Genomic DNA, 26,321 nt, shown 5'->3' with positions numbered 1-26,321 from the left:
TCAAAAAATAAATTGGTAAAGCCTTGAGTAGAATATGTTAGACAATGCCAATGGAAAAATTTTTACTTAGTTTTTCAACAGGTTTTCATTGGTCTTCTTATTTTTTTTTATGCTATCTGACCTTGCCACATCTAGTTTAGGTCTGATAATCAAAGGTGGTGATGATAAAGACAGTTATATATTGTTTTGATGTGTTATGAATACACAAGATAGGTTTTGGTTACAAATGTCTAGAATTCATAAAATAATATAGAGTAAAATACCTTAGTGACTGGGCCCCGGTGGCCGGACAGACAGAACTTCTCCGGTGGCCGAGGGACCCACTCTGAAGGCGATCGCTTCGTTCGTGTCGGTGCTCCTTCAATGTACTCCTTTTCTGCTTCTGACAGTTTTGATTCTAGCTCTAGAACCTGAAACATTTTGAAATATTTAAATATTATATTAAATGGATGATTTTTTTTCTAATTGCTTAGTGTCTTTAACTACACTAATTTCAGGAGGAAAGCAACTCTTCCTGTTTTATTTGGCCTTAACATATTTTTAAATTTCTGTAACAAAAAATCTTACTTAACATCATACTATCTAGCCCTACCAGTTAAAACTGTTTTGGTTGAATTTGAATAATCTGTTTAAAGCATAAACTAAGAATTGGTACAAAAATTCAGCCATTTCTAGCTAGAACAATACAGTAATATTCCAACAAACTACAAAATAATTTTGTTACATCATTGGCTATGTTTACAGTTGATATTGCTTTGACAAAGTCATGTTTATCCCTTCAACAATGACAGATAACTGTGACTTAAATCTAAACAACTAAACAATCTGTTGTGAGAATAAATCCAAACAAAAAAATACTCATTTGTGACAGATTATCAGGTGTCTTAATAAATCTTAAATCCAATATATATCAAATGTTTGTTCATGAGGTTAGAGAAATACTGGTTACAACCACTTGTAATACTGTATAATAATAAAATGTATAAGCTTATATTTAAATTTATAGATTACAAGGCGTCAGAGAAGAGTCAGATATTTTGCTCTAATCTGAAGTGTTAAGCCACTAAGTCTTGCTTCCCTCATATTGTAAAGACAAGCGTTCACGGCTCCTTATTAAACCTCCTCAAAACAGCAATTGGGGGAGGTTTAATGAGGAAACGTATACCTCCCATTTTAGTTAGGTCAATCCTCATTTCAACCTCAAGTATAATCTACTCATCTCAATAATAAATTAATTCCAGCAGAGATCCCTACTTGTAAGTTTTCCTAAATTTACTTAAGATGAAAGTGGTAGCATATATCAATTTCTGTTAGAACCCTATTAATTGTAAAGGGGAGGGGGCGTCGAGTGGTTAAAGTGCTCGCCTTCTAACCTGAAGGATGCAGGTTCGATCCAAGCAAGATCGATACTATACCCAGATGCCATCTATAGTTGGACTACTAATTAGTTATTCTATCTAACAAAACGATGACACAATCAAAAAAGATAAGGCGTATTTCAACACCAAAAAAAGAAAAATATTACTAAAATGTATATCTGAAAGACGTAATGAAAGTTGGAGGAACTCAAAGGACCAACCTTTTTCTGCAGGCGGATCACTGAAGTCCACTTCTTCTCCAGCAGTCCTCCGTACTTCCTCTCCACCTCTCCCGGCATGTCCGCATCCTTCTTGAGACCCTCCAACGCCGTCAGGTAGCCATTGCTGCTCAGATAGTCTGCCACTGCTTTATTCCTGCAACACAACCAGTCTTGGTCAGTCTGTGTCTAGATAGTAATGCAGTAGATCATGTAGAGACAAGCTTCTGTTTGTTTTAAAAACTATGTACTATAGAGGTTAAGATCATGATAAATTTGTTTTACAGAGTTCGCATTCGTCTTGTAGAGGTTTTGTGCTAAGAATATTCGTTGTATAGAGGTTAACCAGTCCTAGCCCATGTGACAAACAAATTCATCTTATGGAGGTTTTAAACATAATTTACTACGTTGTATAGAGGCGTTTTTAGCATTGACCTTTATGAAAGTTTCAATGGGATTTAACAAATTTTGTCTTATAGAGGAATTTGTTTTACCGAGGTTCTTACTAAAGAGGTTCGACTGTATAAGCTATTATCTTAAAAGGCATGGTAAGAGCAGAGAGAAGTAAGGTAGGCCCTACAGAGGAAACACGCATAGGGGACAACCGCAGGGTTGCCACCTTAGGTTAGGGAAAATCGGGACATTGCCCCCCTCCCACCAAATTAACATAGGCTTATATTCGGGCATAAGGAACCAAAATCGGGACTGTCTCGGCAGAATCGGGACGAGTCGCAACCCTGGACAACCGTGCGCTTTCAGCTCGGGTAGAAATATTACTTGTGACCAGCAAGGGAGAGCCTCTCACAAGGCACAGGATCTTCCTCCACCGTCAGCGTTTTATGAGGGTGATGGGGATGGTGTTGGACTTTGCCCTTAGACACCAGCGACTAGTGCTTAAGACACCGCTTAAAGCGTTTATTATCTGTTCCTTAATTCTCTGTGGTCCCAACACTGATTTGCTGGTTTTTTTTTAGATGTACAAAAACAGAATTTGTTTGAATATATATGTGTGTCATTATTTGCAATTGATGAATATTTGTCAAAAATCTGTCGAGTAGCAGATAAGTCCACTAATATGTCAAATAAAAAAAATATATATTAAACAATTGTTCCAAACTTTACCCTTTATACATAAAATGCCTAACTTTTACTGTACAATCATAATGTGCACAGCTTTAAAGATTATTAGGCGATGTATATTACATGATTGTTGTAATACTAATTTTTGCCAGGCATATACCTTACATATTTATTGCTACCCTGTAAATAGCTGACAAAATGCCGATTTCAATTAATTATAGAAGCAATTTATCGAGACCCAAAATTGCTAATAACAACTCTAAAATTAACTCGTCGGAGAAGCGCCCACGACCTAATCCACTTCGGCGTGACGCACAATCAGATTAAAGGGGTGGCGAGGCTGGGCCGATGTTATCAGCCAAGAGAGTATAGGGGATGATGCTTGATATTTTCACCAGGGGTAGTAGCGGTCGCCATGGCAACGGGGCGACCAATCAATATACGGCGGCGACACAGAGGTGACGTCACCGTCAGCTGATGCTCTTGAAAACAAAACACACCTCACCTTGGTTGCGGCCGCCATCTTGGCAGTGGTATTTAAATATTAAATACCAGGGGCCCATTTCATAATAAAGTACAAACTAATATTATTAGTAAATCAGCTGATCGCCCAATGCAAATCTAATGGAAATTACAAGTTACAAGTTGTAACTTGTAACTTGTAGTTTATTATGAAATGGGCCCCAGGTGGGATCGATGTCCCGAAATAGCACAAAACTGTGACTGAATAGCTGTACGCTTGGTTTAAAATAGGTGAAGCACGATTGGAATCACATTTAGATATAACAAAATGTAACACTCGACCGTGTGGGCGCCAGGCGGGTTCGTATGAGAGAAGAGAAGGTAGATGATTTTTCATCTGCTGGGGTTTTGTCTTTTGATTTATGCGTGAATGAAAAAAAAACTACCTACTATAAAATTAAAATCGACCTTACTACTGTATTTGATGTTTTATGGGATCATTTTACAGATGTCTCAGCCAGTTTTAAAGTTTTCCAAGAAGTAACCAAAGGAGTCTTCCATATGTTGTCTACTTTCGTTGAATAAATGTAGCAACATACCTTTTAACAAAATTGACAGCTCACAATTAGTATATTCTTAATTGTGTTTAATTTTGTTACATTTCTCTTCCAATGCAATTAAATTTCATTGTCTAAATGAACATTAGAACGTGATTACAATTCCCTACTCCACGTTAATAGATCTTCCAGACAAGTGCTATTAACTTATAAGCGTTCTAGCGTTGATATCGTTCCATTATTAACATGTTAACCACCCATTTTAGAAGCTGGAGAGCTACCTTTATTGTTTAAATTATTTTCTAGCTTATTGTACCTGCGTGTGTGTGTTCACATTAGTATTATGACATTCAATACAGAAGCTGGAATTTCCCTTCCAATTCATACTTCAATTATCATACTGCTATAAACCTTTAGAAGTACCCGATTCACTTAACCCACTTTAAAGAGACTGCCGACTGTCTGCTATAAACAATTACGTTCTCGCTTATTTGTGTCATACGACGCTAGGATTTAGCCCAGTATCGTTTTTGACATTACTTCAAGTTAGACCTGGGGGTTGCGGTAATTTGGCAGGGTTTTAACCCAGGACCTCAGTGACCGAAGTCCCGTGCTATACCACCAGACTACCTCACTCCCCAACGTACTTGCTTACAAGACTCTTCATTCAAAAATGAAAATCTAAAAATCTAGAAACAAGGACGTCTTGATTCATCACTGATGACTAACTTCCTCGGAACATTCCTCAGCAAAGAGTTTTCTTTCAATCCTCCATTTCAGGCCACCCAACTTGTGTGCATATTATGAACCAGTGGTAACCTTATTCCGCTTGCGATTCCTCCTCCGAACCTCCACGCCAGACCGCCAACATCCATGCTTGTGTCTCAACACTCTACTCCAAGGTAGGTCTGTGGCTCGTTTAGCCAGTGTTGCAGGGTAACGCACGCCGACTCAAGGCATTCCAAGTGGCGGTTTCCGCCAATCGATTCGTCACCCTCGCTAATATTCACGGTCTGCTCCCGGTTTGTTTTGACCGGGGCGAATCAAAATCAGGAACTGAGGAACTAAGCAAAGACCTTGAACCGAGGAACGTGGACGTGGACCATGGGGACTGTAGGAACTAAGCTAGAGAGATACAACTAGAAGTAGCACTGAATGGGATGATTGCGAAGCTATGACCTAATGAGCTGATTCCCCTAGTTGGTACAACAAAATAATAAAGTGTCTCAATTTCCTAACAGTTTACGTGTCAGTTCTACCTCCAGTTGTGCTTTTACAAGGGCTGTAACTGTAAGCGATGTCTCCATGGAGGATCCAATTATGCTAAGAACCACCATAAATACGAGCAAATTGATCGTGACAATTATATGCGAATCAGATGACAGCCTTCAACATAGTGTCACAGGTGCGGGTTAGTTTCACAACCAATGATTTCATATTGAAATCGTCAAAACAGTGAATGACTTAAGATAGTGTTATTGCACAGAGAAGGTACAGAGGAAACCTTCAATGGTACATGTGGTGTCTAGGGAAAAGTACAACACTACCCCCACACACACACTCACGGTGGAGGAAGGCTCTGTACCCAGAGAGATGCGAATTTTCGCTCAGTGCTCGCCGTTCGGCGATTTCAACAAATGATGATGAATAAACGTAGAGAATACAGATTAATAACATCAGTATACACGACTAAATATAAGGTGGAATAGTAAAAGATTGACAAACACCTTAAGAGACATATGCACGGTTTATTTCAGCAAGCATTGGGTCGGATGGTTTTCTATTCATACTGTCGGAGTGCATAGAGCTGCCGAATCGTTGACAAACTATTTGGAAAGTGTTTAAACGGCCTCTGTGCAAGTACAGGTGTACCACAACAGCACATGTTGGTGACGTCATCGCTGGGAGTGCCATTACAACATAACTGCCGCCAACGCACGGTCCCGGACACTTTATCGCACTACACTGCTCGACAGGAATGTCGCTCGATATCGAGTATCTGGCTGACACGCGTGCTAAATTACAATACCTCTCAAAACACAGGTATCATTCAATTTCCCTGTATAAATAGGATCGGCTAAATATTTTAAAATTTGAAAAACTACGTAGGTAGTTTTGTATTGTATTGTTCGTTTTATAGTGAAATCTACAGACAATTTTGCCTATGTTTCATGGTTGGTTGGCTACACGTGGTCACGTAGACAAAATGTTTCTCTCCTACTTAAAAATAAATTTTACAGTATGTGCTTTTCTCATTCAAATAACACGCCCGCCACAGCAAAGGCAAATTTATGTTTGCCTAATTGTTTTTTCTCTTTTTTTTCTAAAATATATAGACTTTTTTATATCATTCGATTTCAAGTGTACCTAGGTTTGCTGCTAAAGGGAAGGAAACAATGTTTTTTAAATGTGCAAGAGTAAATTTGTCAACTTCGACCAAAATCACAAACAAGCAAACAACAGTTAGCATTTCCCTCAAAAGAATAATTTGAGATTTTTAAATGCACAGTTATTTTTTTATATCCGTAGCCTTTGGGCAAATCATAAACATACATAGTATTATTTGTTAAGTCTGGTTTACGGATGGTTTCACTGAAAATCGTGCATTTTTATGAGTTAAGGGGCAAAAATTTGAAACCCCAAATTTTGGAACAATTTTAACATCCCCATAACACCCAGTCCCCAAAACCCGATCTTTCTGGTTCCTGAACTCATTCGAGTGTATCCAGCCATAAACGCTCAAGCCTAGATTGAGTCTCGATTATGGGTATCTTGGGTTATCCAACTTCCTTCCTCAGCGTAAAATCCCAGAACAGTAACATGGACTTAACGTCAGAAGGGACTTAGCACTCAGTAGGCCTAGCTGGTATGATGAGTCGAAGACTGTGAAAAAAACTGTTTATTACATCCAACGGTTGGCAAAAACCTTAAAACTTCTTGTACGAGAAAACGATTGAACAACAACGATAAAATAAGCAATTTAACGCAACAATAAGTCTGCGAAAGTGAAGATGAAGATGAACCAACACGACGTGGAATGTTGGAATGGTCGCGTGATCACTGACCACCAACACCGGCGCTGCTTGAGTGTGTGTGTGTTGGTGTACGTGTGTGTTGGTGTTAGTTCTGGTGCCGTCACCGGTAATGCACTTCCAATCTCATCAGCAAGCTCTTCCTTCCTTGCCGTTCCATTTGACAAGACAATGGTGGTGATTTCAAATCCCTCCGAACCAATACACTATGATAGCTAAAACACACGTCGCTAAAATTAAAATTCAATTTTATTAGACGTTTGTAACAGAAATACGTATATGGCAGTTAGTAGGCACCTCGTGTCGAAATCAAGTAAAATGATAGTCAATATAAAACTCTAAAATGGTTTTTCCAAAGATTTCAAAATGTGCGTTGCTGTCACAAAATGTTATCCGACGAAAAATTGGTCTGCTAGACTGAAGGTTATCTGTACTATTTCTGACTTAAAACTCGTCTGCCATTTTTGACAAATAATATGTACACGTTAAAAAAATATATCAGATTGTATTAATATTCTGGTATTTAGCTTCGAAACTCGAGATGTTTACGTGTTTGATTGACATTAGTCTCAAGTCATCAATCAATGACAAATTAATGTTCAAGTCAGCTTACAACCATTAAATATCACTTGACAAAATAGCTCAGGCCGTGTCGAACTACAAGGAGTGTCGAACTATCGAAGGTTTACTATTAACTTGATGTAGGAGGATTATCTGTACAGTATATAGCCACGGATCAACGTACTCTCTTAGCACAGAGATTTATCATTCTACGGATCAGCCAAAACAATTTTAAGGTTAGTTCTATCCAACCAATTTTGAGAGCGTGTTGTTTTAAACACTACAATCTATTTACAACTATTGCTTGCTCGATGGTTTTCTAAACAAAGAGTAGAGCACAGATCGTTAAGTTTACTTAACAAAACATAATACATCCGATCCACCTAAGCACGTTCAAACGACACCATCATTAAAACACCCAAAACTTGCTTTAAATTTTACAAAAGGATGCTTGCAGTATAAAAAGTCAACAGTAACAATGTTAACTAGGTAGAAAATACAGCAAGAATTGCAGTGTAGCGCTATAGCCTGTGGTGCAAGGTGGACGTATCAATAGAAGGTGGGCGGACTGCATTACCAGCTGATAGCAGCTCGCCGCGGGATCAGCTGTTTAATAATTCAAACTGGACATTCACTGCAGCATAGGGCAAAGGATGCTATTAAACTTGAGACTGGAGAGTCGCGAAGAAACCAGACACTAATATGCGTATGAATAAACATAGACCTGTGGTTGTATTTCATGTAAGTATTTGTACATGTCGTTTTGACATATGGGTAAGAGGGGTTGTATTAATTGGTAAGAGTGAAAGCCTTTTAAATGGTGTTATTTCGATTTAGCTATCGAAGGAGCAGCTCTTTAGTGAATTAATTTAACTACAGATACACCATCGTGATTTTTTATTGTTGTTACTTTTGAGGGATTGGCGGCCATAGAAATTGGCCCGTCCAAATAGTCCTCAAGGACCTGTTCGTGCAAAAGTACAGTATAAGCAAAATATAAGAGACTAGAGCACCTGTTGCTCAAATTCAAGCAAATGAAAAGTATTAAGGGCGTTATTTCAAAACTAATGACAGTCATAATTTCCGATGACTTAAAAGAGTCAACTAAAAGATAAAGTAATCAATCACTCGACTCATCAAAAATGAAAACGAACGCTCTTGTGTGTACTGTATCATGTGTTTACTATGAACAGCTGTAATTAATACAAATTATTCGTCCGTTTAAGTAAACAAAATCTTTTATCCATAAGAAATACTTTGGGGTTTTGATGGCCTGTGGGGCTAAGCCCGAGGACTTTTATTACAGGAATTGGTAAAAGGGGCATCTACACAAACATTACTTCATTTTGACACATCGTTTGTAAAAATCCGTCCATTATTAACGGAAGAGTAGTTTTTCGTAGAAATCACCTTCTCGTATTATATATAAGGATGCTGTGCAAGCAAAGTATTAAGAATGAGCTGTACCAAGTGGCGGTATCAGGATATGCACATCGACTGACTCATCAAATGTTAGCCATGCCATCATCATCACGTTGAAACTATAGCAAGGACTAGAATCAAAACGAAAAAGGCTCAATTCAGCCTTCAGTCGTTGACAAAGTCGGTTATAGTAGAGTACAGTTTTCGATACGAGTTGTCCCACGTTACGTTCCAAATTGATAACAACTTAAAACTTCTCTAAGAAATACACAAGGTGCTCTAGCAGTTTATTTTGAAACCTCTGTCATGCCTCAACCAACAGAAACTGAATAGCATAAATTAAGAACAATGAAATATCTGTGTTTGTGTTGCTAGTTCGTCCATTCAGCTACTGTATCGTACTCCTGAGTCTCCGGTCTGGACATTAGCATACAAAGAAGGGTTTACAGCAGCGGGTATCTCGTTCTCACGCTGCTACCGTCTGAGTCACTGAACTTTGCCACTACAACTACCTTGAGCAACAGCACTCTCAATGAAACTGGCACATTACAACTATGCGAATGGAATGTCTACTTTACTGGTAGTCTACTGCACTACTAGAAGTGCATCTAAAGTCGCGTGTTTTGCCTGAAGTATTGTTAACAACGGTCAGAAAATAGATACCACCACGACGAGAGTACAAGGATTTAATGTGCATGTGGTTTGGCAGAATGTCAGGCGATGAATCATATAGTCAATGATTGTCCAGGCGACTCTACCTAGTGGATTGTCTACTCTTGATAATATGATCGAAACTGGTGTCAATTGATAAGCGAATAATTCAGGTGTAGACAGACGCCTAGGAACTAAAGTGTTTTTGTCGCATTTTGCATTTTAAAACATTTTTCTATGTCCTACTATTCCGTGGAAGTAGTTCTTTTAGACAAATTAACGTAAATTCATTGTTATGAAAATTATTATCTAAACAAACTAGTTGAAACACTGAAGCACATGGGTTTGTATTCCTCAAAGCGCCATTTAATTTCTTGTTGTGTCCAAGTTACCTACATTTTGCTGGGTAAACACCAGATATTTAATCACACAATATTACGTTTAATTTGGCTATAGTAGAACGATAACTTGTGTTTTAATACATTATTTTGCGAGAGAGCGCGAATAATTCAACCGATTCTGGAGAAAAAAAGAGAGCTCGAATTTTCTAGCAACAATAAAACTTAATTCAGACGTTTCCACACAATTTCCTCCTTCTTTCGATTTCTCGATCTTCACTTCAGTTGAATTGTACCATCCTAATAAATCTTCTTATTCATAATCACTTAATAATTTCTTGAATTGTAAAGGTAATAAAACCAAGTCATTATATAAATCGAAGTCTTACCCAAATCCCTTCATGAAAAGGAATTACAAAGACTGTGCTCCAGTATCCAACTAAAATAATAGGTATTGTTACAAACCCTTTTCAATTAAATATATAGTCGATATTATTGGAGTACAACTACATACTATATCAGATAATATTATGACCAGTAAGAATATAATGTAAGAGTAACATTATCGAGCACAGTTGGAAACATTTTCCTACGACAGTTTTTTTTAAATATCCCTTTCAATTCAATTTTTAAAATCGGAAAAGTTGTTTTACCGCATTGTTTACTTACTTTACAGCACTAGTGTGGTAAATTGGGGTTCGGGAATTGAAGGAAAGAAGTTATAAGCAACTCGCGTAATACCTTTACGACACTCGAAGATAAGCTTAAATTTCTACCCGTGGCGTAAAGACTATCTTTACGCGATCGTTACGTAAACTATTTTATGGGTGTAGTGTTGAAAGATTACTTTTGCCGTACTATATGTACAAAATATTTAACTTAACTATATAAACACATTTGCGCTTACATAAACACCTAGGTTTCACAAACACGCTATTATTCGTTGTCTATTTGTATTAGTATTCTTCCATCGATAAAAACATAACCCGAATCCACACTGTCCTAAATAGTTCTAATTAGCTACAAAGTACAATGTTCATAGCGATAATACGACACCCTTCACACAATACCTTGAAGCAATGACATTTTATCGCAGCAAATGAGAGCCTTGACTAGGTGAGGTTCTATAAATAACGTTGTTTAGCTAATCTACGGCCAGCAGGACACATACGACACAACAGGTTGATATTTATTCATAAGTCCATTGTAAACAAATACAACCGCCTGCGCAAGGTGACAGCACCAACACTTGGTCGAGTTGAAATGCCTCAAATATTTAGACGAAAATAATCTTTTTTATAAGCTAAGCTATTCCTGGACCTCTTTTCACATTACTTCCGAGTAGACATAGGGGTTTTGGCATCGCCACTTGGATAAAATCCATTGGTGATTTGGGAGGATTTGAACCCGGCACCTCAGGGACCGAAGTTCCATCTACCACTAGAACAGCTCGCTCATTGACGTATAATAATAACGTTAAAGTGTTAAATATAGCAATTGAATCTGGACATTGCAAATACACCTACTCATTCTAGATACTCGGAAGTACATAGTTTACTAGCAACGAGGCGGTCTACTTCAAGGTTCTCGCTTTTTACAAGTGAAATTGTAGTTTTTCCTCTTTTAAATTATTCTATTTTAATTATTAATTATTAATTGCATAACTTCGGACGTAAAAATAGTAACCGTACAACCAGTATCGTAAGTTTTTATTTGACATTTCTCCTAAAAAAAGTCAGTAACTTTTTTAAGGTTTGAAGCGTAATCCATCTGGACTTAAAGTAACCGGTCCTGGCAATAAAAACAACTGTTCTTTGTCATTAACAAAACTATACTAGATTATAGACTGTCTAACTTCAATCAAAATATCATTAATTCATTTTCATCTTAAAATAAAGTGTGCGTTTCTGTCTTAAAGAAATTATGCTGATTAGCACTTCGACTGCCAAATCGTTAATGAGGACGTTATGAAGTATTATAGAATAAGTTAAATTCATGCTCGAGGCTTTTTGATATTTTATAAGAAAAAGTTACATAACTACACTGTGTTTCGGAATGCCGTAATTTCATATTAGCTATTTCAGTTAACTAAAATCATCGGCAACACTGCATGTCAACTTCTCATCCTAACTAAAATCTTTGACACGTTTTGATGTGCAGTTATAATAGGGGATTTTGTAACTAAATTAACACAGTTTTGTATTTGGAAATTGTTTACGCACTTTCAAATACGTTTCTCTACCATAAATAGCCGTTGCTCAACAGTTAAACACTACCAAAGTTTCTTCACCTCTTTACAAAACAGATTCGCGTGATCCAACCCAAAAGTTTACAAGTTTAATCGAAACCTTTAAAGATCTTCTACAACTTCCCCAAAAGGTGAAAATTGATTTGATTCGTACAACTTGTTGATTAGCATTAAACGTTTCAATGATATTGTATGAATGTCCATTAGGAATTATGATGAACGAGGTAATGCAGAAATCGATTGCTAGAGTAACAGATTTTATCTATGCCACCAGTCTTGTAATATTTCACAGCTAAAGTGTAAAAATATCAAACCATGCTGGATAATATAAATCCGCCTATCTTTAGTTGAACTAATAGTGTTCAAAAGGTACTTTTTATCATACTTTCAGGAAAACAACAGTTTTTAGTTTTCTAAATCGTCCAAAAAATAATCGGGTAACTTCTAATAGGGAACAGGAAAAAAACCCTACAGCTGTACTTCCCTATTGGGAAATTCGCAAAAGGAGCCACTTTCGCTCGTAACGATGAAAACTACTATTAATTTGTTATTATTTTTGTATTCCATTGATACTAGACAGTGTTCAACGTTAAATACATTACAAATATTGCAGTTTCGTCCGAAATAAGAAGTACAAATCATCAACCGCGATTCGATGTCGGTTGAAGTTTATTTTAACACCAGAGCAATTAAAAGTCCACTAGTGTACATGTTGCTCGAAATCGAGCAATTGCAAAGAAGTACAGGAGTTATCTATAAACAAATGACTTGTTTAAAAACTAATAAGAGTCCTAATTTCCGATTATTTTAAAAGAGTCGACTAAAAGATAATTAACAAATTGAAATACTCACAATTTACATAACAGTCCCATTCCAGTTTAAAGGGTTAATTTTTAACTATCAAACTGCCCATGGACGGGAAATGGTAAGCTTACAATTTGAGTCAACGTAAAAAGGCTGTCAGCTTTTATAATGTACCGTACCTAAGTTATTTAGCCAATTTGTAGACAATAAGGTGTAGGCTACTTTAAACTCTACAGAACAGAGTTAGGCAAAAACTGGCAGAACTCTGAAATGAACATCCAAAACTATACCCATTTTTAATACAACATTAGATAATTTGCACATTGGCTGTTTACAATTAACACATGTTTTTCTTCTCACTTTTAATCTTTGGTTCGCAACGGCAAAAATCTGTTTCATAATCATTGAAATAGATTTATAATAAATAATCCATCATAAAGTTTAAGATTAATAAACCTACTACATAGTTGTTTTATTTTTTTGGATCAGCTGTCTGAAATTGTGAAATAGGCATTTCTGAAATTGTGAAATAGGCATTTGACAGTTCTGGTTGTTTACATTTAAATGTCAAAGCAAATTTAAACATTGTGAATTTTCTTATGCTTTTAATTTCTGACAACAGCTGAAGTTTCAAAACAATGTTTGTTTCCCATGTTAATCTTATGGAGAAATACAAAACTTTTAAGAGCCCCAGGGCCTCACTCTCTAATTATTTCCCTAAAAAGAAAGTTTCCTGCACAACTTCACGTTACGCTCTTTCCAATGACACCAAAAACATGTCAATCGGTTCAGTAGTTTCAGAGGAGTAATTGTCACAAAAATCCTGCTTGCGTATTAAATAAGTACGAGAGTACGCCCCGTGGTCGAAAAATCGACCAAAAGTATGTTTTGTGCAAACTTCTCTATTTTCACCCCACACTGTAAATAAAACATGTGATTGAAATGTCTTCCATTTGTTTTGATTTTCTGTTTATATTTTGTTGTTATTTTGTCATCACCATAGCAACCCATATGACCCATGTTAATTTTTTAAAATTTCAAATTCATTTTTTGTGCTTATTTTTGAGCCTATTTTAATTTATAAAGGGATTCTGCACACCTACAGGAAAATAACTTTCTAACGGTATGCGTAGATTTTCCCTACGATACACACGAGCTGAGAAAAAAGGTTTTAAAGAAACATGCTTGCCTATTAATATATAGATAGATTTCAAATTCATTTTTTGTGCTTATTTTTGAGCCTATTTTAATTTATAAAGGGATTCTGCACACCTACAGGAAAATAACTTTCTAACGGTATGCGTAGATTTTCCCTACGATACACACGAGCTGAGAAAAAAGGTTTTAAAGAAACATGCTTGCCTATTAATATATAGATAGATAGATAGATAGATAGATAGATTACTTCGTTCCAACAGCTGATTGAAGAAAGTACTGCAGTGATCGTTAAAATCTCTAACGAGTTGTTTTGGTGGGATTTTTTTTAGCAATACGCTCTAGTAATCAGCTGTTTATAGAGGTATAAATAATGCCTTAATGTCTATAATAAATACGAGCTTATTTCTTCGATCCAATAGTTTGAATTGTTGCTTTGACTATCCAATAGTCAGATTGAATGAGGTCTTGGATTCTTTATTGAGACTTTCTTTGGGTAGTAAATATTTTTATGTGTATTAGACTATTATTTTAGTAGGCTTAATAACACGATCTAGTGATAACTGATCGGTCTCATACGCTTACTGATAATAGACTTACGTGTTAATGATGATTTACTGGAGTATAATGAGAAATTCTTTGGGTATTTTTGTGTTGTCTATAGGCGAATTATTTCAGTAATCAGTGAAATGTAAAATAAAAAAAATATTACTTACAATTTATAGAGACACGTGTTTGAGCCTCAAAACACAAGAACCCTTACTGTAAGATGTTGAGCCTCGACTTTTAAATTCTCTTAAGAACGGTAATTTTGATCCTCGGGCCTTCCTTGAATTCTTCCCGGTTAATCGTCTGATTTTAGATAGTCTTCTGCTTAATAAAGTGGGGAAAAAATCAGTTTATGAATTGCTGGTTACTGGAATGATAAAATGGCGTTGCATTACTTGACGATTACACCAAATGCGTTATCCTCCCCTACCTGAAAATCTAAGGTTCAAAATCACCAAACGATCAGCGAACTCATCATAGCTGCTTGACGGAGCACGAAATCATTGCGACGTTCTTCACAAACAAATAAAAATCAATGTGGGGTGGAAGAAAAAAATTCCCATCCCATGTTATCGTATGCCACGAAGTTACTTATTCATTTAAACCAATATTCTTCTTTTTCGCGAGACACAAAACTAAAGTTCTAGTTAGTTTCAATCAGTTGCTAGGAAGGCCACAGTCCACTAGGTAACCAGCGAGGCGGTAAGAGGAAGACATGATACGATGAACTAAGCTGGACACTTCACCATCGGCATGTCGTCAAGGAAGATATCAAATATGGAAACTAAATATGAACAATTATAAGCAAATGTTTTAAATCCTACTCAAATGTCTTTAAATACGGGTTGAAAAAGTTTTGGGGGATTAATTTATGTTCGCCTCTAGTTCTCTATCGAGACTACCTCAATCATATCTGTTAGGTGGAAGGAGAAATATCGTAATAAAACAAGAAGATTGTGCCAAAATCTACAAATTCATACTCTTGCAGTTTTTTAAACTTGTTAGTCAACGTTCAGAGTTGCAAATTAGTAAGTTTATACAAGCCTTAAATTTTCCTTGTTTGAAAAGTGTTATTTGTTTGTTGAATTAATATTTTTTGTGCTTAAAGTAGATTAATACTTATCGACTTGTGCATGTCTCTTCAATTTTAAAATTATTAAAATAGAAAATATTTAATATTGCTCGGTTCAACATTAAACTAGTAAGTTATTTCAAAGTCTTATTTTGGCCCCACCGTTGCAGTGGAATTATTCTAGTAGAAAAATTGCATACAGTATAAGATAACTAGGCCACCAAAGAGGCTGTGTATAATATAGCACCAGGGTTATAGTTGTTTTTTTTCGTAGGACGCTAGGCATGAGCCCGGGATTGTTTTTCACATTACTTCAGGCTATATCTAGGGGTTACGGCATTATCACTTAGATAAAATCCATTGATGATTTGGCGGGATTTGAACCCTGGACCCCAGGAACCGGAGTCCCGCGCACTAGACCAGCTCGCTCCCCACAAGGTTTATTTATAGTATGACTGGAAGTATGGACAATAATGGTTTACACCCGGGATAGTCCAGGTGAAACAAGAGAAGGAGGGTCGGGAGACAGGTTTCATCATACAGACTATAGTACTTTGTCGTCCTCTAATAAATCTAGTTTATTTAGGGAAAGAAAGACTACGTCTTCAAAAGAGGCCATCCTATACTGCAAGACTATACAGAAAGTCACACCCTTTATGTTTATGACACAGATGAAAAATATAGTTTGTTTATTTTCATATAAAACTTGTTTCAATACCTAATAAACAACATTAACCTTCAACAACATGAGATTCAAGAGACCTATAAATAACTACAACAATCATTATCTCATAAAATTAGCTACCATATTTCACGAAGTTTGTGCTCAAAGTGGGACATTTACAAGTGTAGTGAGTGAAAGATCAGTCTTCAGGTCTGACGTTGTATTTATACTGGAGCCAAGCCAGGCCTCACCTGTCAAACAAACCTGGACATCCTATCTTGGAACTACTCTGCCTCTTCTATCACTGGCTATAAAACCAACACAACAGTCACAGGAGACAGGAGAGCAGTAACAACAAGAGCTTTACGAGGTCTGAGGGCGGGAGAGTCGAATATCAACTAGAAATTTAGCACTACGTGGGTTGATACATCCTCCTTTAACAAATCTATCATGTTTATTAAAAGAGGGGGTCTCTTTTACCGTGTGGCTCGTCCACATGGGCCACAGAGGAATGTGCGTGAAACATATCCAGCAATGCAAAAGGTGAGCCGGTACAGTACTTGTACTGTACCGGCTCACCAAGCTACATGAGTGAACAATGCTCTTGAGTGAACTGTATCAATAAAAAGTAGTGACAGGTACCAGGATCCGAACCCACGACATCGCTGCCTTGGGCCCGAAGTAAACATACCCCCTTAGGGAGTATGTTTAATCTATGGCGATACCGACTGAGCCTCCGACTCGCCAATTTACGAGTTATAATGTAAAATACAAATACTAATCACTTAAAAGACGTTATTAAAATTATTCTGCAATTGGTATGGATCTTAGTTTTATTATTTAATTAATCTCATGCAAAGATTACAGTTTACTTCGGTGGCAACCACTTCCAATTCTTTTATTTACGAAACACGCATTAAGGAAGATGCAGCGTTTTCAATATAGCTTTGAATTTAAAGAATTGAATTCTATTTAGAGTATATTCAATTAAAGCAATGTGTTCCTCCTTTTACAACGTATTTTTGACAGTTGCAAAAGTTTACTTTTGGATCTACGAAAATATTTAGTGACATTTTCTGAGCTTAAATAACCTCTTTTAAACTTTTATGTGCAGGGCTCGTCAGAAAAGAAATCTATCGAAAAGAAGAATTAAGGCCATGAACATTGGAATGAATTACACCTCACCTATAATAGAATTATATAGCTTGAATTATAAATAGAACTACGGAAAATATGTTTAGGAGTTCTTATAAAAACACAGGTTAAAGGAGTCAAAAGAGTTCACGATTGCTGATAAGATATGACAGAAAAAATCAAAACAGAACGAATTCAAAACATGATATAACCACCATTTGGTATTTAAATCATTACGCATTTGTTGTTGCAACTAAAATAACACAAAAGCATAAAAAATATTGACAAAACCATAACCAAGATTGTGAAATAAACCCATTTGTTTACCGAACACAAACAATAACACTAGCTTGACATGCCCATCCGTACACAATAGATGACAATAAGAGACTGTAATAAATATGACGTATGAGTCATTGTATTGTATAATGCAGCTATCACAACTATCACTGCAGCAAGGCTAAACAGATACAATGAGAGTGTAAATGTAATGCAAGGTCGGTGGAGTTGTTCCGCATTGTACTGTATACCTCGGTGATTGCAAATTGTGCTGTCAAATTAGCCTACCAATCAAGTGTTGATGTGTTTTTGCACATAACATTTGCTTAAATGATAAAGAAATTATTCTCCTACAGTTACCTGACAAAGTGGGCTTCCTTGTACAGATTATAGTACAGAAAGCCTTACTTTGGTGCACAGTTTTCCCTTTGGCGCAACACCAGTATTCCAACCAAACAACACAAAACAGCGCGCTTTATTATGCACGTAATACGTGTACGCTTGAAAATAAGTTGGCAACACTTATTACGACTAGTGTGCTATCAGCTGGTGCAGCGTTTCCCATTTCGTTCAATGTTTAGATTTAACCTAACCTATAAACGTGTTGTACAGAGTTTGAAAGACTTTAATAATTTTAATAATAGTAACTGTATGAAAAATATAATGTGTAACACGAGTGCAAACTGCCTTTGCTGCACTCGAGAAACTTTCCACACTCGCCTACGGCGTGTGCGTTTCGACATTCTCCCGTGTGCAGCAAAGTACCACTTTGCCCTCTAGTTACACAAATAACTATTTCCAGCTCAATATACAAAATGTAACACATATTTACGGGTACAATAAATATTTATGATAAAAAGTGTAAAAGTTTGAGATAAACATTTTTATTATTAACAGTGTACAAATTCAAAATATGTTTACATCGGAATTTAAATTTTAAAGCCAATATATGATCACATTTAAAGTAAATGATGGTAGAAATTTATTATAATCAACATTTAAATTTTAACAACAACAAAATCGCGCGATTAAAAGGTATTTTATAAAAATATACCTTTTAAAAACAAATATTTATCATAATGACCTTACAACTTATATCGATATATCGCATTTATTGATCATCAAACGCATGCAAGTTTAAAAAAAAACAACGACTACAACACACTGGACAGAATTAACTATCAATTAGTGTACTAGTAAAATCTATTATTTCCTTAAGTAATAAGTAAACAACAATCCTTTCAATGTTGTTTACACGTAATTACGATTATAACGGGTCTTGTGAAATTTGTTTTTTTTACGGTTATGACTACACACTTATTTTGCAATGTATGTTTTGTAACAATAATAAAATACATTGTTATGTTTGTAACATTAACGATGTATACTATCCTGAATTGGACATTCCATTTCACATTTGATAATCGTGCAAAAAACCAAAACTCATTTAGAACCCCATACTATCACAATGTGGAAACTATAAAAGAAAATATAAAATTAATGACAGACTCATTAAAATATGTTCCATATGGAAATTGATGCAGGTGGTCCATATGTAGTTAGAAATCATGTGGAATGTCTGCATGAGTACCTATACCAATTCAATGTAACATGTCATGTGTGGTTTCAATGTAATCTGGTTTGTGTATTCAACTGTAATAATTAAATCATCACGAGTTCAAAAGTAATTTCCAAACGTTGGCGACATTGACGCGATGACGTGTCCGGTTGTCCTTGGACTTTAAAGAGCATTTACTATTTTGCCGCATCATCGTCAACGCAAACTCGTTATACGGCTAATGTTGTCATGGGAAATTGAGTCTGTAATAAAACCAACAAATGATGAACAATTGGCTGTCAATTCTACGTAAAATTGTACTTTATCACTAGGGCCTTAAAATTGTATTTCATCAAATAGGGGTAACTCTATTTCACACTAGGCCTAGTTTAAGATTATCGGTTGAAGAAAATCCAAATTAAGGAAAAAGTGAAGGTGAAAATACGGCTTGTATAAACTATATCTTTCGTCACTGCATCATTATCGCAAATTGTAAATTACGTAATTTTTTTACTTTATGATTTACTTCCAAATATGGTTTCCCCTCTGTTTTGATGTATGGAGATGGAGTGTTTTTGACTATATTTGTTATCGACTATATTTTACTGTATATTTGTGTTGCCAGAAAAAAAACGAACCAATGTCAACTTTTACATCATACACTAAAACAAGTAACCCCTTCATTCAGCATATAAACAACAATGGTCCAAGGATCGATCCTTGTGACACTCCACGGTTTATTTTTTTGCAAAGAAAACACACAAACCTTACTGTGTTTGTGACATTAACACGGCAGTGTATCTATAGTCAATGACAAGTAGTACCAACCCTCTGCAACAACTCTACAATCAACCACAACACGTGATGTAACACACAGAAGCCCCTAGGTCTAGTTACGTTTACACCATTGTATTGTGTGGATGACCCATCAGTTACGTCATCTCCTGCACTAAGTAGAATTTACTATGGATTCGGACATTCATTGAACACACGGTCGTAAATGACTCATTATTTAGGTGAATCCTGTGACGTCATCTCCTGGACTTAACACACACAGTGTAGTAAACAACTCATTGACGTTTGAATTAAATCACTTTTGTTAATAGTCAGAATATGTGTGAGCCAGCCACCCTAGATGTCTAGTAGACTTACAACAACGCTAACAATAATTAACTAAGAGTTTTAAAATTCAGATATTTATCCCAATGAAAACGTCTCGGGTGAATAACCAAAGGAAACTTGAAAAGTCTGTTATTAGTCTTGAAAATAGTTAGAATGAGTCCATTTAGAATATGACACAAATTTACAGAAAAATATTCTTTTCCTGACCACAAACAATTTACAAAAATCTATCAACATGTTTAGCACAATATAGTCCATATGGATCTAAATACTCAAATTGATTCGAAACTTTCGTGTAAAATAAAGGTACGGTACTGTAGTGGAATCGAAATAATGGAAAAGCACTATAATACCTGATCTCGAAAGAGGTACCTAATAAAGAAGCATCACACTAATTCTTTGTATTCTACTACATTAAATTTGTAGTCTGGCTCTATCTAGGTTGTCCTAGAAGTGTGGATTTATAGCTTAGTACCAATAAATTTTTATAATGGAAGTAAGAATCCTTCAGTTATTTATATGTCAGTATATGACAACCGATTAATATTTCTGTCCTGATTACTTTATCAATAAACGTATAGGTATAACCCAAGTCAAAGTTATGTAGTCTATAGATTTAGCCAAAGCCAAAATGTTTTATTTTCAACATCTTCAAACACCACGATATGCTATTTCACTATTTTGTGGAGCAAATATGCGGTCTCATTTGAACCACAGAGGACATTGGCAGGAGAAAATTAATTTCTGAAAATTTATTGAACAAAAACTGTATTACTAATGATAAAGTCCTTCGCGGCATGTGAAAGAAATTTGTTTAAGCATTTGCTCGTAGGTATGGAATGTTTAGCTGTACATGTACAAGTCGACAAAGATAAAGGTCAAAATACGTATACATTAGCTAAAGGCACATACAGTACGGTACGGTATATTAGCCACAAGACGCCAAGTCAACAGCTGGTCCAGCGTGCCAGCCTCGGGGCATCTCGGACCTTTCACTGCCTTTCTGTTTCACTTCACTTTCTCTGGCCGTGCACCACGTGCGCCACACACCACGGCTGTATCTACATCCCACGCATACATGCGCCGATTTACAGCGAATTTTGAGTGGAATTTGTACCTATATCCTTTGACTATTGATGCAACTAGACATAACATCCTCCTGTTAAAGTTGTCCCAGATTTAATAAAAATCGTACCTAGTTGATGTGAGCCACCAACATATTGTGCTGTTGCTGATATTTAGTTGAATACACGAACATTTTACCTACCCAAACTGATGGAATCATTTATTAGAGCTATCGTACATTTTATAATTAAAAGTGTCAGCAACAAAATATAAGGTATAAAATATAATCTTAGACACTATGTTCTTTTTCAATTAAAGTTTGGCGACAGCTGGTCCACATAGATTGGATGTCTACTTTTTAGTATCCAATATTCAATAGTAACATGTAAACCATCTGAATGAGTTCATTGGCGAAAAATCAGAGGGTATAACTTGGCTGTGAAGGAAACAACATCACCTAGCAAGACAAGTGACTAGAGACTATGAGACTTCTGATTATAACACTTTTGACCATTAACTAGTAAAGAAGAAAACAGATAATAGTGTTCTCAACAATAACAATCAGTCTTAAGATCAAAGTTAGATAATTTGTTAAAATTGTCATTCACCAATGAGAAATATAATTTTACATAAATTTGATTCAAACACAGCCCGCTCTTAACTTCCTACCATTTCACCCATTTCCTCCCCCTTCGTCTTTAAATTTCTAGTTTCCCATTTTTTTTTCATTTTTTCATAACTACTCAAATTACTTGTTATCACGGCAGTATACTGAGTTAGCAACCAATTTATAACGGTTAACACAAAATAAGTCCTTGTCAGAAATTTGGATTACACTTCTAAAATTATCTTCAATTTAACAAAACCACGATGCATAACATATGGTCCAATACCGCAACGGCTATTACAGCAATCCAATATATAAGAATAGTTTGATAAAGTAGGGGTTGGGGAAAACACGACAAACAACCCAAGGGGAGACTGTGGTGTGGGGGGGGAGGGGAAAAGGGGGATAATACGATAACATATAGCGGGGATCGATACCACAGAGTCGCGGTCTACCAAAGACTACTAAAGTACAATTCTAGTAGTACAAGTGCATTCTCGCTAAGACATGACAAGACCTAGCGAGCGTTGTCGTCCTGTTGTTCCAGTGGACTGAAAACCTACTATGGCTGTTTTAGGGTTTTGTCCTCATTTAATTCCTAGCGAGCGCAAGAGAATACTTTAGGGGTACAAACTGCGCCACACGTCAGTGGAAAGCAAGGGCGATACAAACTGCGCCCGAGGCTGGTTATAAGCACGGCGCAGTCGACGTTTGTCTGGAGACCGATTCAGTTAACAGAGACAGTTTTTGTGAGGTTGTAAGTGCTCAAATTAATTAAAAATATCTTGAACCAAGTGGATTTTTTTTTAATGATTGGTGGATTAAAAAGTAGCCTATGGCAAGAAATAAAACTCTCTGTTGTTTGAAAGTCTATAGAGGAGACAATTTCGATCCCTTGGTAAACACCTACATCTTTACAAGTTATGTTGACAATTTGCAAATATCTACCAAAAACCAAACGACAAACATGATGTAAATTAACATTTTAACTATCCCAACATGAAAAAAATAACACAAAATTAACACGCCTTATTGCACGAAATCAATGCTACAAACAAAATTTAATAATGTCTACTGTAGACACTGTAATGTCTACAGAGCAGTAGTTCCATTTCGCCAACGAGATCTCAAATTTTCATCAGGCGCATATTGTATTCTGGAGCTCCAGCGTTGGATCGTTTCCAAAGTCGCCGTTTTACTCGTCCCAAGGGCCAAATAGTATCCAATTCCAAGACTCTTTCCATGTTACTGCAATTGAGGCACAACTTATACAATTATCCTACGATTGCAACTTTCATTTATCCTAAATTGAATTTAGTTATAAATCTGAATGCTCAGTTATAGGGGTTTCCACTTACAACTTTAGTAAATCACGATTAATTAACTCAAGTTGTTTATTATATTCGAATTTTTCATAAATGATTACATGGGAATCTTAACAGTATTTTGATCAGTGAAAAGTTACAAAATCATAAAATTCCTCCAGTCATCGCTCTGGAATAAAATAAATTAGCTAAATATTCACGAAAAATAGTGTTTGCATATAGAACGCTATGGTTAATTTAAAAAGAATCCATGTCAGAACTTGGAGGTTGCAGTACTTAAATGTTTCGTCTGTAAAAAATATCTCTTAAAAACAACTTTAATGCTGTTTTTGCTCAAAAGTGGAATCAATATTCTCTAAAAACCCCATTGACTTTGGATATTCCAGATAAGCCTGTTTTGAAATGAAAGAATAATTTAACACAATTAAACCAAACTGTTTTTTTTTTTTTTTTTACATTTTACGAAGTTTTGTTTAGTTGATCACACAAACAGAAAGAAGGAAAACTAAATGATCACAACTAAAAGAAGCATTTTACGTATACATATTCCTTAAACCGCACTATATTAACTAAATGCCACACTGGTTCCATTTTCCATTACAAACCAAACAATATTTCTAGTAATCCAACAGACGGGGTCAACATCTGAGAAATACTCCAAGATATCACGCGACGTGTGCATTTACAAGGGTCCCTAAATATATTCCCGACTCGTTTCTTGTTTGCGATGAGGATAAAATAATTCTCCCCTCGCGATTCAAGCTGATTTTATCACCAATGTTCATATTTCCACTCAATTGTAAAGAGAGGTAGTAATAATAAAACCTCGATAACGAGTCACCCTTAACAAAAAGTGTCATTTTTAAAATAGCCTTGAATTTAATTTTTAAATCTAGCGATTCGGGGAGCAAGCTGGAGTAGTGGTAGAGCGCGGGTCTTCGGTGCCCAAGGTCCCGGGTTAAAATCCTACTAACCACCAAAGGATTTATATCTTGTGATAATGCCGCAACCTACTAGGACTAGTGATGTTGGCCGGGTAAATACCCAGTGGGTAGGTAAATATAAATTGGGTATTTACCCGGGAATTTACCCCAGGCCCGGGTAAATACCCAAAAAGTGGGTATTTATAATTTTTATTAAAGTTAGAGAAGATTGAGATGTTTTTTTGCAATTATCACCCTGTAAGGATAGTAAAATGATGATAAAATGTGTTAAACAAAATTTCATATGGTCACTACTAGCATTTTACTTCTGGGTACAATCGCCATAAATACCCAGGTCTGAGCATTAAGCATAATCGGCATAAATACCCTGGTCGCATGGTTGCACTGGTCCTGACTACTTATGATTTTTTAATTTCTATGATGGATAGATGAATTTATTTTATTGAAAGTGAAGAAAAATAATTTGCGAAGTAATAATTATTATTTATAAATACATGAAAATTTAACCAAGTAGTGGCCTAGGCGTGTAAACAACTTAAGAAAATACTTAAAATTCAATCTGTAGGATGGCAGGATTTAATAATATTTTTGTTCTAGATCTTTTGTTGATATCAATGGTATCAAAATAAAAAAAACTAATTTCATAAACTTGTGATAGGTACAAAACATTTAAATCTATAGCACAATAAATCTTTCAAAACTATATTAAGTTAGACCAAAAACAGGAGATAAATTTTTTTAGTAGGTTTATCCAAATATTCCAAATATATTATTTTTTCCAACCAAGCGGCAACACAGAAAATTGTAATTACTTTTAGTATTCCGCCATTCTGCCTTAGGTCTGTCTAGCCTTCCAAGCCATTTATACGATCAATTTTTTTAACTATAATAATTTAATAACAGTAGAAGTAGGTTAAGTTCACTATTTCTCTGATGAGGTGTTGCCTTGATAAAAAACAAAACCCCATTCTTATTTAAAAACTTTATGTTTTATTTTTTTTTAAGTGCTAAATCATTAAATAAAAGGTACTAGTAAAGCTTCAAGTTACTGTAAAAGGTGTGACTATCCTAATTTTTCATGTAATGATAACAATAACATATTTAGGGGTGAATATAAATTAATTTCAATCGATTTTATAAATACCCAAAATACCCGGGTATTTATGGATTTTGGGTATTTACCCGGGTAAATACCCAGGGTATTTACCCTGAGTTTTAAATACCCGGGTATTTTACATCACTAACTAGGACGCATGAAACTCAGTTTTTGTAGGATATTCCTCTCAACACAGTTGATTCTATGAACATTAGCCGAAAGATCTTAGGCTACTTCTTCGTTTGCATGCGTGTACTGTAGTTGGTATCCATCAAGATCAATCTGAGTCAAAAGCTTAAGTATACGTCAACGACCGCGGAAGAATTACTTTTATGCTTTTGCAACCGCATGAAACAAGTATATTTTTCTTTCGTCGATCCTGCTTTACCGATTTGTTTTAAAAGATTTTAAAATAAACTAGCTTCATGTATACAAACATCTCACATTAATAATACAGTAATAATAAGTAAAAATAAATAACCAAGCGAAATTAGGTCAGAAGTTCCAAGCTACTACTTATAACGTAGCCAACGTGGGATATAAAGTTCCCGCAAATACTTTATATTGATTTTGTGATCAAGTCACATTAATCTTATGACCCAATAAACTTTGCAACATTCTTCAAACTATCGCCTGTGTTCACTATCACCACTTAACCGTGGGTTATCAGTGCTAGCTAATACAAATTATTTAGTTTGCAGTTGGAATTAAGAACATAAAATAAGTGAAAACTCGGTGATCAATATTTACTGGGATGATGAACAGTATGTGTACCAAATCATACAAAGAAATGTAACGAAGTTATTATTAGTTTCAAGCCGAGTCTTCAAAGATTGACGAAATAACTTCAAGAAAATTGCCAACTTTTTGCATTCAATTATTTAAAAAAGATTTTAAAACTTGTTATAGATTTTGAAGACGTTCCTACCACCATAATTAACTTGTCATAACACACGGATTGATTGACCTTTTAAGTTGGAAATAAAATTTCACGAATTTTATGTTTGAGTTTGCTTTTTG

General features: G+C 35.7%; 1 protein-coding gene across 1 annotated transcript in view; it reads right to left on the bottom strand.

The window, feature by feature from the left end:
* LOC128993842 (lissencephaly-1 homolog) overlaps positions 1–26,321 on the bottom strand; it is a 60,322-nt gene that overhangs the window by 15,238 nt on the left and 18,763 nt on the right. The window contains exons 3-4 of the mRNA XM_054417899.1: positions 1,580–1,733; positions 264–410 (exon numbers count right to left, since the gene is read on the bottom strand). Coding sequence (XP_054273874.1) covers positions 264–410; positions 1,580–1,733 — 301 coding nt within the window. The remainder of the gene's footprint in view (positions 1–263; positions 411–1,579; positions 1,734–26,321) is intronic.

This window comes from Macrosteles quadrilineatus, unplaced genomic scaffold, assembly GCF_028750875.1.
Source record: "Macrosteles quadrilineatus isolate MER2022 unplaced genomic scaffold, UCM_ALF_1.0 Scaffold_1__1_contigs__length_201487025, whole genome shotgun sequence".
Taxonomy (NCBI): Eukaryota; Metazoa; Arthropoda; class Insecta; order Hemiptera; family Cicadellidae; genus Macrosteles; species Macrosteles quadrilineatus.
The sequence above is the reverse complement of the archived record's forward strand: the minus strand, read 5'-3'. Positions and strand labels throughout refer to the sequence as shown.